We start from the raw sequence: 17,781 nt of genomic DNA on the forward strand, positions 1-17,781 counted from the left end.
TCTGGAGCTGCTTTTCCCAGGAATCGCTTGACAGGTTTCCTTTTCAGCCTAGATAAACTGTGTTGGACAGACAGGAGTTGGTGTTAATTGTGAGATTATTCTAGCGGAGTCCCTGGTGGCCTTAGGGGTGCAGGGAGTCCACAAACGACGCCTCAGACAAAGGATGGGAATATTTGCTTTTCGGCAGCCCCGTTTAGCAAAGAATTGGGGTGGGGGGCCGAAGAGTCAAGAAGTTGTCAAAGTCTGAAGTCTGCCTTGTCCTTAGGGAGGAGGTTTCCCTGGTTCAGCAGCTGCCCCGAAACGTCCACATGGTCCTTAGCCCCAGCTTTGAGATACAGCAAGAACAATAAGGGTTTTTAGGGGCATTGTGGTAGCATGGAAAAACACAGCTGCCCCCAAAGCCCCTCATTTTCTCTGCGTAAAGAGCAACCCGTGGAAGGAGCCCTGAATGTAGGGCCTGCTTCCTCCCCCCTGCCAGCTGACTTTCCAGTACCGCCTAAGGGAGGGGTCAGCCCTGTGCAGATGATGCATGCAGGAGCCCCCCAGCCCCCATGGCATGCTGCTCATGCCCCTTCTGATCCCCATTCAAGAGGGACTCAGGAGAATACGGATCTCCAGCACCTGGCGGGGGGGGGGGGGGCGGCTCAGTCCCTTCTGCAACTCACAAAGGCCAGCTTGCTGGTCTTGCCACCCCCACCCTCCGTTTCCCTAAGACAGTCTCCACTTTGGCTGGGACCCTGAGACGTTGAGCCCCCCACCATACACACATCTGCACAGAAGCCTGATGAGAGCAGAGGGGCTGGGCTGCCCCTCCCCCACTCCCTTCAGCCCCTACTCTGGGCTGCCCACCTAGGAGGTTTTCTTTCGGGATCCCTGGCCCACCTACCCTCCAGATGAAGCCCCCCACCCCCGTTGTCCTGTGCTGGCCTCCCATCAGCGCCCCAGAGCAGAATGTGAGGCCAGAAGCGGTACTTTGTGGGCCAGTTGGGTACCAGGCAAGCTCATCTCGCTCCCAAAAGCCCGAATCTGGATTCCCAGCCTCCCACGGGGAATCCCTCCTGCAAGAGTCCCAGAGCCGCCCCGTGCCCGAAGGGAAAAGCGGGCTCCCTCCCACCCGAGGCAGCCCGGACGGCTGTCAGCCCCGGTTCTATCCAGCTGAGAGCACACCGGCTCCTCCCGCCTGGCGCTGACCCGCAGCCGGCGAGCCTTGCCTCTCCCGGTCTTTTCCCCTCCTTCTGCCGGGGCAACGAAGGGGTTGAATCGGGGCTTCAAGGGAACCAAGCCAAGCGTCCCGAGTAGCAGAGCTCAAGGCTGGGCAAGGAGGGGGTGGGGGGAGGTAAGGAAGCCCCTCGGGCCTTTGGACTGCAACTACCAGAATTCCCAGCCTGGGAGGGGGTGGGGCGCGTCCGGGCTGCGATGCCTCGCTGTCCCAGCAGCTCCAGGACCATCCGCGCCTCCCCGGGTTTCCTACCTCTTCGCCCAGCCAGTGACCATCGCCTGCCCGCGGAACTCCCGGCCACAAGGAGCAGCTAGGCGGCGGCTCCCTCGGGGGAGGGGGCTGGCGGGAGGGGGCTCTGGCGGGCAGCGACGCTGGACCCTGCTGTTTCGCTCGAACGGCGCTCCTCGGCCGCGGGGCAGCCAGTGCCTAGCCAGGGTGTGGCCGCGGGGAGGTTGGCCGGGCGGCTCCGGGAAACTCCCCCCGTCCGGCGGCGCCCGCAAGAGTTCTCGCGCCCCCGGCAGGACAGCCCTTTGAGGACTAGCCGCTTGGAAAGGGAGGTCGCGGGGCAGCGACACGGCAGCCTGGATCCACAGACGGGGGTGTCTGTGGGCTGCAGATACGCTTTCCTGCGTGGGGCGTGCACCGATCTCTCGATGGCTGGAAGCGCGGGGGGGGCGATCTCCCCAAGAAGAGGACGTGAGCGCCCCCTGACACGCGTGGGCAGAACGGAAGGCTCTGGTGTCCTCCTTGAGGTTGCGCAAGAAATAAGTTCCCTTTCGAGGAAAGCTCCGTGTCCGTCTGCACGTGGGAACTGCGACCACCGCCGGACCGCCCTAAAAATGAGCCCCTCCCATTTTTACTGTCGCCCCCTCCAGGGAAAGCCAAGGGGTAGCTGGAACTCTCGAGGCACGGACGGGGTTCGAACCCGTGATCTTCGGTTTACGAGACCGACGCCTTACCACTTGGCCACCGCGCCTGCGTTGAACGGGGCGCTTAGCTCCTATCTAGGCTGGCGGCGCTCCCGAGTACTGCGCGCGAAGCCCCGCCCCGCCTGCGTCAGACGCTCCGCCTCGAAGAGGGCTCTGAAGTAAGGGCAGCCCGGACGTCGCGATGCCACGCCGCGCAAACGCACGAAGAGAGTGAGAGGATCTTCGTGCGCATGCGTCCCCGCCCCGTTGCCCTGGAGTCGACCGCGCAGTGCCGCCTTCGCCGGTCGCTCGGGGCTGGCCGGGAAGCGGCCTCGCCCGGCGAAAATTCCCGGGGCCCAATTCCGCCGAGGAGGCCAGGCCGCCGCCGCACCCCCGGAAGACACCTCCGGACTCGGTTGTCAAGCAGACGGTTTAATGATGCCCCGCGGGGCCTCCCCCGGGCGGCCCTGCCCAGCGCCCCGCCGCCGTCTGGCCGGTCGCCGCGGGCCGCCTCGCCGGGGCTCCCCGGACCGGCGCTCGTGGTGGGCCACCTGCGGCACCCGGCCGCCGTTCATGTCCAGGATGCGCTGCGGCAGCGCCCAGCACACCGTCTTCCCGGCGGCCCCGCGGGGCTCCTGGGGCGGGCAGGCGTAGCAGAAGGGCCGGGCAGGCGGCGACCCCCGGCGCTCCCCCGCGCCCGTCTCCACTCGGAGGCTCAGGCCGGCCCTCTGCCGTGGGCGCAGCGCCGCCTCCAGCCGCTTCTGCAGGTGGAGGTGGAGCTTTCCTCGGGTCAGGTGCAGCCGCAGGAAGAGGCTGGCCCGCGTGGGGGGCGCATCCCGCTGGCTGCCCGCCGCCTGCAGCCCCACGGAGAAGGAGAGGGCCTCGCCGCGTGGCGCTCTTTCCCTGGCCTTCCGGGACGGGGTCTGGCCTTCCTTCAGGCCCGTCGCTCCTCCTCCGTCTGCCTGGCCTCGGCTTTCGCCTTCGGGGAATCTCTGCGCGCTCCCGGCTCCTTCGGCTGCCGCTCCCTCTGCCTCGGCTGCCGGCTGCGGGAGAGCCGAGCAACGCATCGTCCCTTCCAGCTGTGCCGGTCGGAGCTCCTCCCTCGCTCCCTTCTCCGCGGACGGAGCGAGAGGCCGGTAATGCAGCGTCCCTTCCAGCTCCGCCTGGTCGGCCCCGTCTCTTTGGCTTCCACTCCCGGTTCCGATGGTGGCGTAGCGCAGGCTCCCTTGCAGCTCTGCCGGTCGGTCCGCCTCTCTTTGGCCTCCTGCCGTGGCTCCTTTCTTGGGGATCTCTGAGGGAGCCCCGTAACGGATCGTCCCTTCCAGCTCTTTCCCTTCGTCCCCGTCTCTTTGGCTTGGCCCCCTCTCGGGAGACGGTGCAGGGAGGCCCCGGTAATGCATGGCTCCTGCCAGCTCCGCCTGCTGATGCTCCCCTCTTTTGCTCCCAGTCCCTGCTCTGCTGGCCATGTAGCGCATTGTCCCTTCCAGCTCTCCCCTCCTCCCGGGGGACGGCGCAGGGAGGGCCCTGGGAGGCTCTGCCGGTTCAGCTGCCTCCCTTTGGCTTCCTGCCCCTGCTTCCTTCTTGAAGGCTGGCGGGAGAGGCCTGTAAGGTAGCGAACCTTCCTGCTCTCCTTGCTGGTCCCCATCGTTCTTGCTTCCTGCCTCTTTGCCATCTGTCTTCTCTCCTTCCTTAAGGGCAGCTGGGGGGCCTTGTAGCTCCTCCTGTAAGGTTGCAGCTTTCGGAGTCCTGATTTTGCCCTCCGGTGCTTCTTGCTTGGTGCTGGGACTGCCTTTCCCAGCTGCTCCCTGGCTCTTAGGACATGGCATGGCAAGAGCCACTTTCTTAGGCTGGATCCCTTCACCTGGTGCCCCTGCTTCCTGGGTGGGGACATCTCTAAGCGGCGTGGCTAGTGGCCGGGGAGGGGGTCCTTTGGCCTTTTTGGAGGGGGCACTGGGAGCCAAACAACTCTGCTTAAAGAGGTCTGTGAACCGCACCTCCTGAGGTTCTTCTGTAGGAGCCAGGGGAGCCCTATGGGGGGCCTGGGTCTTTGGGATCAGGAGAATTGGCTTTGACTCAGGCTCCCCGGGGGTCAAGGCCCCCTTCCGAGGAGTCTTCAGGACCAGGATGGGAACGGGGGACTTCTGAGGAACTCCCTTCTCGGGGCTGCTGGGGTACTGGGTGGCCTTTGAGAGGCCCGGGGTGGCCTTTTCCGTGGGTTTTGAATGTGGCGCCGGGATTCCCCAGGTGAAGACCATGAATTTGTGGCTGATATTGAAGTCGATGATGCAAAGTGCCTCTTTGGCCACGAAGGTCAGCGCAAGATGTTTGGGCCTTGAGATTTTGTTGCCAAAACGGATCAGCTTCGGCAGAGGCTTTACAGAAAGGATGCTGAAGGTGCAGAGGGAGTGCTCAACCATTTCAGGGAAGGCTCCCTTCTGAATTTCCACCATTTTCACCGTTAAATGGAAAAGCAGCTTCCGGAGTTTTTCGGGCTCCACTGAGAAAAGAACGTCATTTGTTTGGCTTCTCTGGGCATCTCTCGGTTTAAGGCCCAGCTTCTCCTCGGGAGCAGGGAAGCCCCCTTTCCTGATTTCTTCCGGGTTTGCTTTGTGAAAAACGTAGTAGCCTTTGGCTCTTGGAGGCTCCTGAAAGGGTTTCATGTAGACAGCCAGGGCGTTTCTGGGGAGGAGGGGAGGCTGCGCTGGAGCTTCAGCGTCGCTCGGGATTAGTAAAACAGTTTTTTTAAGATCCCCACGGAAGGATTTTTTCCCCACAGGTTGAAACAGGTTCACAGAGTTGACGACCACAGTGGGAACTCCACACCGTCTCTGAACCATTTTCTTCTTGATGTGAAATTCCAGGAAGTTTCTGCTCTTGTCATCCATTCCTTTTAGCACAGTGGGGACTTCCTCTGGGCCGGGGGGCAAGGCGCCAGCAGGCTCTGCAGTGACGTTTGACGGGGGGGGCTCTTCTTCCTCTTTTTCACAGGAAGGTTTCGGGGAGGATTTCTCTGTTGTTTTAGCAAGTTCCTCTTTCTGCTCCTTCACCCTGAAGTCAAGACACCGGATGGCCACTTGATCCAGCAAGGGGAGAGGAGAAGGTTTCTCTCCCACTTCCTCTTTATCCTCAATCCTCAACCTGGGAAGGGAGCCAGGGACTGGGGGGACTGGCAGGGGTCCCATGCGGATTTCGAGAGATTTCTCCACCAGAATGACCTGGTCCTCCTTTTCAAAAGTGGAGCTCTGGACAAAGTTTATTTGTGCAAAAGATGTCTGTGGGACTCCCTTAATTTCAGGATGACTCTCCGGAAGCAACTGTGTGCCTTTTATTTCAGGAATTCTTTCTGGGAATAAAGGGAGAAACGATGGCCGGCGTTGTTTCCTTTTCTTTAGAAAACGAAGGGCATCCGATTCCGAGGAAGAAGAATCGGAACTGCTGGCTTCGGAAGTATCCGAGGAACTGTGTATTGTCCAGGAAGCATCTGTAGCCACACGGCAGCACAGGTTCAGGTGTTTCAGGAGTGGCCAGCAGGAGGAGGAGCCGGAGGGGAGGGAGGAGGAGGAGGACGATGATGACTTTGGCAGAATCACGGTGCTCCTTAATAAAGGAGGTGGACAGGGGAGGTGCTTTTGGTATACGCTCTCATCTTCACACACGCTTCGTGGGGTTTGGTATGGCTCGTAAGGATGCCGGGGCACCTGACAAGGCAGCTCATAACTGTAGAAATAAAGAAAAAAGCAGAATTTTCCTACACTGCTAGACGATAAAAAAGTGTTTCCATTTCCAGATGACCCCACTGCATTTCCTTAGACAATTCTTCGGACCTTAACTTGTCTGAAGAACTCTTGTGGCAGTTTGTGATGCCCAGACAGGTGAACCTGCCTGGCCAGCCCCACTGAGCCTTCCCCAGCAACACGGGGAGCCCAGGCCCAGCCAGCTCTGAGTGGCCCCCACAATGCCATGACTAAGAGGGCAGAAAGCGCCTTTGCAGAGAACCTCCTACAAAGACAGATTTCACCTACCTTTCAAAATCAGGTGTCCGTTGCCTCCCACAAATGCAGCCAGAGTCTATAACCGAAAAAAAGGATATATTTGGAATTTATTTTTAATCCACATGGAAAGTATTTTTAAAACACCCATCAAGCTGCCTTGGCTATCTTGTTATTGAAAAGAAAAACCTGCCAGGCAATCCTCTTTGAACGGTGGAGAAAGAAGAGAATCGGTGCTGGCTTTGGAAAGTCTTAAACCTGAGTTGGAGATCTGGCAAAAGGCCTGCTGGGTCAGCCAAACGGGGAGCTCTGCTGAAGCTGGGAAAGACCAGGGCAGGTTCTGAGTGGAGCCTCATAGGGGAAGTGGAGGGGGGGCAAGTCCCGTGTGCCACCAGCTCTCTCTCACAGCACAAACAGCCACCCTCCCTGGTGAACTTGGAGGTCATGCCACTGGGGCCCAGCTCTTCTGCAGAGAAAGATGAAGCTGGAATAAACGTACCTTTTGCTTGCGTGGCTGGAAGGTCTTTCTCTTCTTCAGACTCCGCTTCAGGCTGCAATGGGGGGAAAACGTTACTGGGTTTCACATTTTCTCATGCTGAAAGTGCATTCTGGCTTCCCAAAGGCAGGAGATGAAGATCACAGCCAAGTTAAAAGGTGTAAGTTGGCCCCTTCCGTTTTGGGGTGCCATTGGCATCTCTCCTGCTTCAGCATGAGGGGGGAGGACCCTCTGAGGCTCCTGGGCTTCTGTCCAGCTGCCTTTAGCATGGCACCAGATGCCCAGGTTGCTTCTGCCCATCGGGTGCCCTCTGGTGGCTCTGGGGAGGGCTTGGCTGAGTTGGCGCCTACGCTCTGGAGGTCCCCCTACAATTGTCTCTTTGGGGCCATCTTGACCTGCGCGGCTGCCTCTGGGCAAAGGGGTGGGGGAGGTTGGTGTTTCCTTCCAGTGTCCTTGCCCCCATGTAACAGGCCTTCTGAATGGAGATGGTTTATATGGCTTGGATTTGTTATCAAATGATGTGGTTTTATTGTGAACCATGCTGACTTGTCCTTGTATGGGACAGGCCATCATTTCAGAAAAACCAGGATGCTTTGGGTCAACTAGGGCGCATCTAGGCCCAGTGTCCTGCCCCTGGATAAACCTCTCCCTGAAATACAGCCAGTCTCACATACAGTAGATCCACAGAAAATTAAGGGCAACGTGGCTCAGCGTCACCCGTTTTAATATCACCCAATATTTGAAGGGCATTCTGTACCACTGAAACGATGACCCCTCCATGTTCAGAGGCAGTCTACCCTGTTTGGCCTCTTGCCAGCAATTGCAGCCAGGAAGCTGGATATGGTGAGGGTCCGCTTTGACCCTGCAAGGCTGGTCCCACATTCTCCGCTCCGCTGAACCCTCGTGTCCTCCCCTCCAAAGCTCACCCACGCAAGTGAGAGTTTGTAGTTGCGGTTGGCTGATCTCCCTGCTTTCTCTTTAGTTCTCGGGACCCTTTGCAAACCCAGGGTCTCCATGTGCCACTGCAGGGTGGCCTTCAGTGCTGGGTTCAGGCCGGGCGAAGCTCCCACAGAAAAGCAGCCTTGGAGAAAAGTAGGGTTGCTTTTGCTCAGCCAAGCCCTGGGCTGGTGTGTGTGTCTGTGTCTGTGTGTGTGTGTTCAAACTGCCCGGGGCTACGTCAGAGAATGCAATACACAAAGCCATCTCCATTTACCAAGGGAAGAGAGCTGGGCTGCGCTGCAGGGCTCTCCGTTGCGAGGGGCTGCCGGAGCTGGGCTTGCCACCTGGCCAGGCAGGAGGAGGTCCAGATTTCAAAGCCCAGCCAGAGCAGCACTAGGACTGCCCCGGCCAGGGGGACCCCCCAGGTCGTCTCCGAGATCCAGCAGAAGCCTTGCGAACCCAACATGTGCTGGAACTGGGACAGCAGGTTTCCCTCCGGGCAGAAGCCGGCGGGCCCATCTCTTCCGTCTGCTTCACGAGGAGTGCGGCTCCGGAGCGGGGGCCCCCCGCTGAGGTCCTTCTGCAGCACCAAGGAACCGAACACCAAGGCTGCATAGCCAGACCTCATGGCCCCTCCAGCCAGCTGAGTCCCCTCTCCATCTCTTCTTCACCTGTGGGCTGGTCAGGAGGCAGGGGCCAAGGCTGCTGTCTGATGGGTCACAATAGGTGCCCTGTGGGTGCCGTTGCTAAGGGACCTGGCTTTGGTGCTGGCCGGAGGGAACAGAGGGAGCTTCACACACCCTCCCGCCTCCATCCTCCTCACCAGGCTCCCCTCCTGCCCCAACCCTCTTCACTCCAAGGGTGGCTCAGCCAGGGCAATAAGAAGAACCAAGAGCAGAAGGGAGAAAAACCAAATTCATTTTTATTCCAGCACAGAAAAGGACTTTTGAGGTACAGTTGCGCATGCTGTAGAAGACAGCAAAGCTTTGAGGCTCGAGGGCAGAAAAAAGGATAGAATCAAAGCCTCGGGAAAAGGGCTGCTGGTCGGCCCAACAGACAGAGCCCCTCCACCCTTCCTCCAACCAAAGGCTCTCCTGCCGTCTTGGGGGGGGGAGCAGAAGACCGGCCTCGCTTGGTCCCTTTCAACCATAGAGACAAAAGCTGGAAAAGAGCAACTCTCAGGTGACTCCCCCTCCCCAGGCCCCTCCTTGCTGGAGGGGAGGGAGCTGAAGCAGGCAGGCTCTGGGCCTGCTTGGGACGGTTCCTGCCCTTGGAGGGGCTTGGAAGGCACAGTCGGTGATGGGCCAAGAAAAGCGTGCCAAGAGCCTGTGGATGTGTAAAAGCCACAGGAAAGCCACACCAAGCCCAGGGGGCAGCAGGTCTGCCTGCTGTTGCCTCACTCTGGGCCCCCCGGCTCTCCCCGAGGAAAACCCACTGCCCCCCCCCCATCCCAGGCAAGGCAGTGGAAAGGGCCGTGAAGAGGTGGGTACAGCCGGGGGTGCCGCTGGGGGCCTCTGAGCCGGAGGGCTCCAGCGCACCACGCAAGTCCTGAGCAGCCCAGCAAAGTCATGTCTTGGCCAAGAGCATCTCCTCGATGCCCTTCTTCCCCAGCCGATAGCGGGCCAAGTCCTTCCGAGTGACCAGCCCCACCACCTGCAAGGCAAGAGGGGCGCTCAGGCTGGGCAAGCAGACCCCCACATCATCTGGAGGAGTCGCTCCCTGCAAGAGTGCCCCCCCCTCTTCCCACCCCCGGAAGAACCAAAGCAGGAGCCCTACCTGGTTCTGGTTGTCCACCACCACCAGGTGGCGCAAGCCCAGGGCTCGGAAGAGCTTGAAGACCCTCGGAAGGGAGGCCTCCTGCAAGGGAAACCCAGGCTGCTCAGGCGGAGGGAAGCCAGGCACAGAGGGCGGGTCTCCCTCCGGCTGGCGGCCAGGGTCCACCCAAGCCCTCCCCTCCTGCTGCTATGCCTGGCCCGCCCACTAGGAAAGCCCCCAAGACCCTCTCACCTGCGGCACAGTGTAGGGCGAGGGGTTCATGAACTCGGTCAGGTCCATCATGCACTCGCGCTCGTCCTGGGAGACGTGGATGGACTGGATGGGGGGGAAGCGGGGGTAGGCGTCCCGGAAGTCCTTCAGCTTCAGATGCCGCTGCCGCAGAGACAGGCTGGCCCGCTCCACAAAGACCTGCAAGGACGCGGGAAACGTCCTGGGGGGCCTCCCACTTGGCCCAGGCTCCCCTCCCCTCCTAAGCTCCCCCAAAGGCCCTGGCTCAGGTGGCTGGTCGGGCAGCCCCTCCTTGCCCCAGCATCCGCGCCTCCCAAGCCCCACAGGCCCCCCTGCTCCCCCGACCCAGCACCCCCCTACCTTGTGCTTCAGGAGCACAATCAGCTGGGAGCGCAGGATCAGCCCCCGCAAGCCCATCGTCTGCAACGAGAGAGGATTTCCTGGGTCACTGCAGAATTTGGAGCTCTTCCCACTCCAGCAACGGGGAGGTCCGGAGAGAAAAGAGGCTCATCCTGGCCCAACCCTCAGCAGACGCTGGACGCCATGTGGCACGGAGGGCTGGGCTGCTCCGTGGTTGCTCCTGTGCCCCCCACCCCCACCCCCTGCTCTTTTGGCCAAGGGCTGCTTTGGGTCAAAATGCCTGACAAGGCCCTTCAGAGACGAATCCCCACATCTGGGAGGAAAAGAGACTTCAACCGTCCTGCCTGTCACAGCTGCTGCGTCTCCCGGGGGTTTCAGGGAAGGCCCCAACCCTCTGCCCAACTGGGGTGCCAGCCCATGCCGGCCACTCGCCCACCTGGCTGCTGCCAGGGCTGCTCTCCACCACGGGGAAGCCATTGTGATTGGAAGCCGCATCGCTGAGGATATCCACGACGGTCCCCACTTTCTCGCTCTGCCGCAGGCAGGTGACCGGGGTGCTCATCACCTGGCTGGAGGGGGCGAGCCCAGACTCAGCCCAAGAGGAGCCTTTGGGGTGTAAGAGGGCAAGGCTCCCGCCCGGAAGCCAGAAGGGAGGCAGGAGGGGGCCTCCCTCCCCCATTGGCCTCTTCCAGTGCCCCTCCCCTACTCCAGCCAGGCCTGCGGGGAGCCCAGCGGGCGCCGGCTGCTCAACTTACGTGGCAGTGAACGAGTGAGAAGTGACGGGGGCCTCCCAGTGCAGGAAGGGGACGCTCTGGAGCTGGATGTGCATATCATACAAGCCCTGGAATAGGGAATGAAAATGGGCGAGAGAGACCCTGAGGCCGCAGAGGAGGATGGGTCGGGGTCTCCAAACAGAGGGAGCCCCCCGCTGTTCCTGGCTCCCCAATTCTTTTTGCAGGAGGAGGACCAGGCAATGCCAGTCCTGCCAGATGGACGCTGGAAAGTCTGGGCCGGCAGTCGGGAGGGGAAACTGAGTCATGCCAAGGTGGCGCTCTCCCAGCCGCCATGGGCATTTCCCGGGATAAACTGTTTCTGGCTCTCTGCACCTCCCGCCGGAGCCCTTCGGGGGGGCAGCCTCTCACCTCCGCAAAGAAGTCCCCCACGATCTTGGCCGTCATCAGGACCAGCATGATGGGGAACCCGTAGGTGACATTGCCCGTGGCCTCCATCATGATCACGGTCAAGCTCAGCGTCATCCTCACGATGCCCCCTGGAAGAAGAGCCCCTGCTGGCACTTCTCCTGCCCCCCCTCCCCCAGCAGCCCAAACAGCCAGGAAGGCGCCGCCTGGTCCAGAGCCATTTTCCCACCCAGACTGAGCCACCCCGGCCTGGCTCTGCTCCTCCCAAAGGGACCAAGCTTCCCCACTCCCCTCCTGCACACACACACACACACACACACACACCTACCTCAGAAGCACAGCCAGCCCCCTCCCCAGACTCACCCAGCTGCGCTGCGGCTCCCATCAGCGCATACTTCCCTGGGTCAGGCCTGATCTGGAAGCCAGAAAGAAGCAGGCAGTAGGGCAGACAGGCTCCCCCTTCGCCCAGGAGCCCCTGTAGTGCAGGGGAGGGGACTGACCCCAGGACCAGCGCAAAGCAGCCCAGACCCACATCCTGGGCTTCAGCCGGCCCCTGCCATGGAGCCCCAGGACCAGCACTCTCCGGGGCTGCGGGGAGAGAAGCCCCAGACTTACCAAACTGTTGGGAATGTAGGACAAGGAAATGCCAAAGAGGCGGCCCCAGGCAGCACCTATCAGCAGGGAAGGGATGAAGACGCCTGCAGACACGGTCAGCCCATAGGTCCAGCAGGCCAGGAAGAAGTAGACCAGGGTGAACAAGCCCAAGGTCATGGGGTCATAGGTGCCTGGGGGGGGGGGGGGGAAACAGAAGACCCTTCAGACCAAAAGGAGCAGGGGGGAGGGTGAGCCCCGGCACAACCCTGAGGGCTGCTCAATTGCAGAAGACTAAGGAGGCCGATCCAAGCAGCCCCCGTGGCTGATAAATGGGGGCTCAGGGTTTACGCAGCACAAGGATAATCACTGCAGCCGGCGGAGGCAGCTCCTTGTGCCCCAGCTAAGCCCCGTCTGTGGCAGCAGAGGCAGCTGACCTGGAGGGTCATGGAAGAGGCGGACCACGCTCTTCTCGGGGGTGTTGAAGAAGGCAGCCGCCATGGAGTTGTACTGCCCATCAGGGCAGAAGAGCTGGGGAGAAGGAAACGGGCAGCTAGAGAAGGCACATGTCACTGTCAATGGGGAAACGCAGGAGCATCCTGTTCTGGTGCAGCCTCAAACCCGAAGAGGAAGCACTGGGCAGTCTGGCCACACCTCCCCCCTCCCCTCCCCTTGTCTTTAAAACTCCCATCCTGCTTGCTGTTTGCCCACCAGTTGACCCCAAGCCTGGGCCCTTCCACACCAGGGCTCATCAGCTCCTTCTGGCTCCCCACGGTACCCTACCTGCAGTGGGTAGGCCATGCTGTTGTCCTGGAGAGGCTGGCAGTCAGTAGAACTGTAGATGAGGACAAAGGCGATCGCGGCCGTCACGGCCCCCACCAGCATGGCCTCGATCACCTGCAGGCACGGGCGGTGGATGTACCTGGGCAACCGAGGGGCAAAGCGCAGGTCAGCCGGGGGCTGGGAGGAACAGGGCAGCCTCGGGGGGCTGAGCCTCACCAGCATCTCACCTGATCCGGAACATCGTCAGCCAGTAGTTCAGAGCATTGAACATGGCGCCAAGGATTCCCCCTGAAGCGTGAGACAGAGGCCGGTCAGGAAAGGGGCGCTGCAAGGGCCCAGGCGCTCTGCCTCTGCAGAATCTGGGGAGCCAGGGGCGCCCTCATCCCAGCTGAACCCACATCGCCCAGTGCCCAAGCGGTGGATGCAGCCGAGCCCGTTCTGGGCCAAAAGGGTTTCTTACCCAACACACCAATGAAGATAAAGATGGGGATTTCTTGGAACGTGTACCCCATTTTCTGAAACAGGGAAGGGAGAGGTATGAGTGCCAGGAATACTGAGTCTGTGGCCAAGAACCCAACAGCTGCCTGGCATTGCCCTTCCCCCTCAGTATGGGACCCTCCGCCCACCCGAGGGGTAGCAGCAACTCCCCAGCCTTCCCCAGTGGGGCTCGAGGGATCCACCAGTCGCTCCATTTTGCAAACACACCTCACCAACCCACAACCCCCCCCCCCGGCACTGCCCAGGCACCTCTTTCCCCAAGACAAAGGGAGGCCCGGCAGCTCCAGCTGGGTGGGACTGGCTGAGTGGGGGCCCTACCTCTGAATCGAACCTGCCGAAGTTGATGAGGCCAGGGCTGGAGAGGTCCAGGGGGTTTCCCTTGTAGACGCTGAGAATGGAGTTGAGGGTGAAGGTGGAGATCATGGAGGCAAAGAACTGCAGGGGGAGAGAGGAGAGGAGACGGGCAGCAGCAAGGCCCCTGCGGGGGATGGACCACTGGGTGCAGCCCCCTCCCCTCCCCAGCACTCACAATCCGCCAGGTCAGGAACTGGTTCCAAAAGGAAGCGCCTTCTTCCAAGCTGAAGAGCACCCCGCCTGCGCAGGAGGGAAGGGAGCACGGGTGAGCAGGCACCCATTCCCCGGGTGGGGCCACTGTGGCCCCCCACCCTGCCCAGCTCTGCACTTGCTAGGCATCCGCAGAGGGGCCTCATCCGTGCCAAAGAGAGGCCCGGGGAGGGAGAAGGAAGGGCCTTTACCAACGGGAGCCCCAAAGGCAGCCGAGACGCCGGCGGCAGCTCCAGCCGAGACAAAATCCCGCTTCTCCGTATCTCTCCGGAAATACTCAAACATCTGCAGGCCAACAAAAGGAGGAGTTTGTGTGCAGGGCAGGACACACCTGGCCCCTCCTGCCGATGAAGCTCCCAGGCACCCTCCATCCCCCAAAGGCTGGCTTCTTCAGCCCAGATCCCACCCAGATCTTGGGGGGGTGGGGGTGGGGGGCAAGCTACTGACCCTGAAGTCCCTCTTCAAGGAAGTGGAGCGCCCTTGGGAAATTCCAGCTGCGATGACGGCCCCCGAGTGGATCATTGGCCCTTCCTAGAAGGAAAGCGCAGAGGGGTCAAAGAGGCTTTCAGACAAGGGGGTGGACAGGGGAAGGGCCTCTCCCGTTGGGAATGCCCATCCTCACTTGCTGCTCCACCCAAATCAGCAGCCTGGCATCCATCAAGCTCCGCTTAGCCATTTCCCCCTTCCCTGTCTGGGGCTGTCTGGCGCGAAGGCAGGCATCAGTTCCTCCAGTGCCACAGCTCAGTTGTTGGGGGAGGGGGGCAGCAGGAACACTATTTCCCAGAAACCCCGGGTGTCAAATCAGTAGGGCAGCTCCTCCCCCCGTCCTCTACCTTCCCCACTGCCAGGCCTCCAACCACGGAGAAGATCACGCCACAGACCTTCACCATCAGGGTCTGCAAGGAGAGCACAAGTCAGACTCCAGAATCTTCTCCCTGGCCCCAAAGACCCCAAACCGAACCCTTGCCAGAACCCTTGGCTGCTGAGGCTCCCAAGTCGGAAGGAACACCACACGACAACCCTTCCTCCTCAAAGCAGAGTCGGTCGGTGTGCGCCCTTGCGAAGAACCACAACGCAACACAAGCCCACGCTGCTGACCTTCAGCCGAACCACGTGGGGGATCTTGACTCCATTCAGGTAGCACTTGATCTGAGGAATTCCGCTGCCAGCGGCCACGGGCTGCGGAGGCAAAGCACTCGGTCACGGCGGCCCAATTGCCAGCACAGAGGGCGTGCGCAAGCCAAGCCTCAGCTCACCTCCAGAAATGCCACAATGATGGAACCGGCCATCACAAAGCCTGCGTTCACAGTGGCCCAGAGGAGCAGAGAGAAGGAGAGGCGCCCCGTCTCTGTGAATTTGTCAATATCTGGGCAAAAAGAAGCTGAAAGGAAAACCTCCCGGATGCTGATTAGGCTCCTCCTATGGGGAGGAGTCGGTTTTTAGTTTGGCATCCACGTTTACAGACCTGGGGGAGGGGGGGAAGGGGGGGAGGGGGGAGGGGGGAGGGGGGAGGGGGGAGGGGGGAGGGGAACATCTTGGAAGAGGATGCCAATGCCGGGCAGAGCTGAATTCCCCCACAGCATCCCTTGGGTGGCCAGGCTAAAACCCCTCCCTGCCCCCCCCCATGTGTCCCTGAAGGATACTGCCCTTCACCAGTTTGTACTTTAGCCCTGCTAAGGTCTCAACCATGATGTCAATGAAGCAGGCGACCAGGCCAGTCAGGATGCCGATCATGGCACAGATGAACCAGCGCTGAATTTCCACCGTTCGGAATGCCTGTATGACGGGGGGAGGTGATCAGAGCCCACCCACCCACCCACCCACCCTTTCTCAGGCAGGCTTTGATGTTTGCTGTGCGGTGGCCCAGAGGGCGGCATGGCAACTGACCCTGACGTTACCCTTACCTGTCAGCCCTTAATGTGGGCAAACCAAGGTGTCCCTCCTTGTTCTTTGCCGGTGGGCTCCTCACCCCACCCCCTTTCAAGGCTTGGCTCAGCCCTCTGCAGCCGCCCTCATTCCTGGCAGAGCAGATGAGAACTGGGGACCCAGCATTCAAAGCTACACTTGGCTGCCAGAAGCCCCTTTCCAGGCTTCCAGGAGCAGCTGAGAACAACGCAACATTAGGAAGCCAGGGAGAATGGCCCCACCCCCGAAGGGAGGGAGGGGTTCAGAGCTGTGGCTGCAGCAGGGAAAGGGCCCTTGCTTTCCCCTTGAGGCTCTTTGGGTGCGCAGAGAGTTTGCCCCAGAGGCCCAAGAGCACCAGGAGAGGCAGACTCACCGTGTGGTTTATTCTCTTCTCCTCTTCCAAGAAGAGCTGGTTCTCACAGTTGTCATAGTCCAAGCTCTGCAAGGGGCCAAAAGGCGGGGAAAGCCTTCAGAGGAAGCCCAGCTACATAGGGCCAGCTTTGGCTCCGGCTCACTGGAAGAAGGGCTCCCTTTCCACTGCGACCCCAACCCCGCACCAGGCCCTTCCCGGGAGGAACAGGGGCACTCACTTCGTACTTGAGAGAGAGAAGCTTGTTGTTGTGTGGAATCTCGCTGGGGAGGGACCGAGGGGCCTCCATTTCCTGCAAGGAACCAGAATTCAACCAAGAGCCCCGGATTTAGCCCCATTCCGCTGCCCCCGCACTTCCCACCAGGAGGCTCGCTCACCCTGCTCTCTTGGTCCCCAAGATCCACGTTGCTCAGGCGCCCAAATCGCGAGGAAGACGAAGAAGGGCTCAGCTGCAGAAGCAAAAAACATCTCTCTTGCTTGAGCTGCCCAGCTCCTTCTGGGGCTGGAAGGATCCAGGGCAAAGACGCTTTAACCCTGGGAAGCCCAACAGCTCTACACACAGTGGGGCTGTTTCATCAACAGCATGTGGCTGCATGAACAATTATGAAGTTCCCCTTTTCAGCTCTGAGCGTGTGACGCTTCAGCAGGGAATGAAAAGCCTCATTCTGCTGCACTGGGGGAGGGGTGCGCGAGAGGAAGGAAGAGCAGAAAAGTCACAGGGGAAGCGGATTCCCAAAGTCACCACAGGCCTCTTGCCTGGGCCAGTCAGGCAGTGCTCGCGGACATTGGGGTCCCGGCCTTTCCCGGGGAGCCTTTGTGCCACTCTCTTGGATGAGGAGGAGGGGCCCCAAGTGGTAGGTGGCAGGGACAGCCCTTTGCCCGTCAACTTTGGGGCAATCTGTGGGCAGTTTCCAACAAGTGGCCTGCTTTGGCTGTGACTGAAGGACACAGGAGTGGCAGATTTAAATGTTTCGAATTTAGAGCAATATTTTAGGGAATAGAGAGACTATTTTGTGTAAGCTGTTGTGTGTTGGTAGTATCAACATGCTGAAAAATAGCCCAAATACCAGGCTGGCTGTCAGAAACAGTCCACAGATTGCCACAAAGCTGACAGGCAAAGGTTGCCTGTGCCAGCTGCCACTTGGGGTCCCTACAGAAACAAACCCCTCATTGAAGAGAGTGGCACAAAGGCTCCCTGGGAACGATGCCCCCAAGCTCCGTCTGATTGGGCTCAGGCAACAGGGCTGTGGGGGATTCCAGCAGCACCACTGGATCACCACTGGGCATCACAAGAAGACCTTGGCAAGCTGTCCCCAGAGCCTGTTCAGCGCCACTTTCTCACTCCGGTGCTTTCTCTCTCCTGGAGCCCAGAGCTCAGAACAAGAGGCCCAAGAGTGCCCGGCCACCCGCTTTGGATGCCAGAGCTTGGAGGCCGGCTGCAGCTGTGGGCAAGGGACTAGTCCTGGCTGAGCCCCAGAGAGGCCGGGCCAAGGTTGCCTGGAAGCCCAGCGTGCGCCTTTTCCCGGAGGGGTGGGGAAGGCATTCTGCACTTGCTCAGGAGTCTTCCGAAAGGCTCCGATTGCCCAGCCGTCCGCGCATCGGGCTTCTCCCCGCCCAGCGGTAGACTTCTCCCGGCCACGGGGGCTCCGCCAGTCTCACCTGCCCACCCGTGCCGTTCAGCAGCGGCGTGGTCTCGCCCCGGCCCTCGGCCTCTCCCTCCCGGCCAGACCACGACACCCGCGTCGCCACGTTCGCCATCGCCGCTCCGCAGCCGCCCGACTGGCTGGAGAGCGAGCGAGCGAGCGAGAGAGCCGGTCATGTGACCTTCCGCAGCTGGCGAGACACGTGACCCGCCCCTCGCCCGCCCCGGAGCATCACGGGGGATGCAGTCCCGGCGCCCTGTCAGCCCGTCGGGACGCTCGCACCGGCCAGGCTGGCAGCTAGCGGGGCGCCGTCCCTGCGGGGAGAGCGGAGCCGGGCGGCCGCGGCCTGACTCAGAGTCCGGCGGTGCCTGCT

The 17,781-nt window shown here is 60.9% G+C and overlaps 1 protein-coding gene across 1 annotated transcript; it reads right to left on the minus strand.

The window, feature by feature from the left end:
- Positions 1 to 8,448: 8,448 nt before the first annotated feature.
- CLCN7 (chloride voltage-gated channel 7) lies at positions 8,449 to 17,569 on the minus strand. Its single transcript, XM_081965846.1, has 25 exons — positions 17,425 to 17,569; positions 16,143 to 16,214; positions 15,986 to 16,057; positions 15,769 to 15,834; positions 15,134 to 15,266; positions 14,747 to 14,856; positions 14,589 to 14,669; positions 14,324 to 14,386; positions 13,938 to 14,021; positions 13,682 to 13,775; positions 13,456 to 13,520; positions 13,245 to 13,361; positions 12,889 to 12,943; positions 12,656 to 12,716; positions 12,429 to 12,567; positions 12,083 to 12,176; positions 11,670 to 11,839; positions 11,418 to 11,469; positions 11,058 to 11,185; positions 10,671 to 10,756; positions 10,352 to 10,484; positions 9,916 to 9,975; positions 9,559 to 9,735; positions 9,328 to 9,408; positions 8,449 to 9,204 (listed from the first exon to the last, which is right to left on the minus strand). Exons 1-25 carry the CDS (start codon positions 17,521 to 17,523, stop codon positions 9,118 to 9,120), a joined length of 2,379 nt encoding a protein of 792 aa, XP_081821972.1. The 5' UTR covers positions 17,524 to 17,569; the 3' UTR covers positions 8,449 to 9,117.
- Positions 17,570 to 17,781: the final 212 nt, after the last annotated feature.

The sequence above is a fragment of the Natrix helvetica genome (genome assembly GCF_964273705.1).
Source record: "Natrix helvetica genome assembly, chromosome: 13".
Taxonomy (NCBI): domain Eukaryota; kingdom Metazoa; phylum Chordata; class Lepidosauria; order Squamata; family Natricidae; genus Natrix; species Natrix helvetica.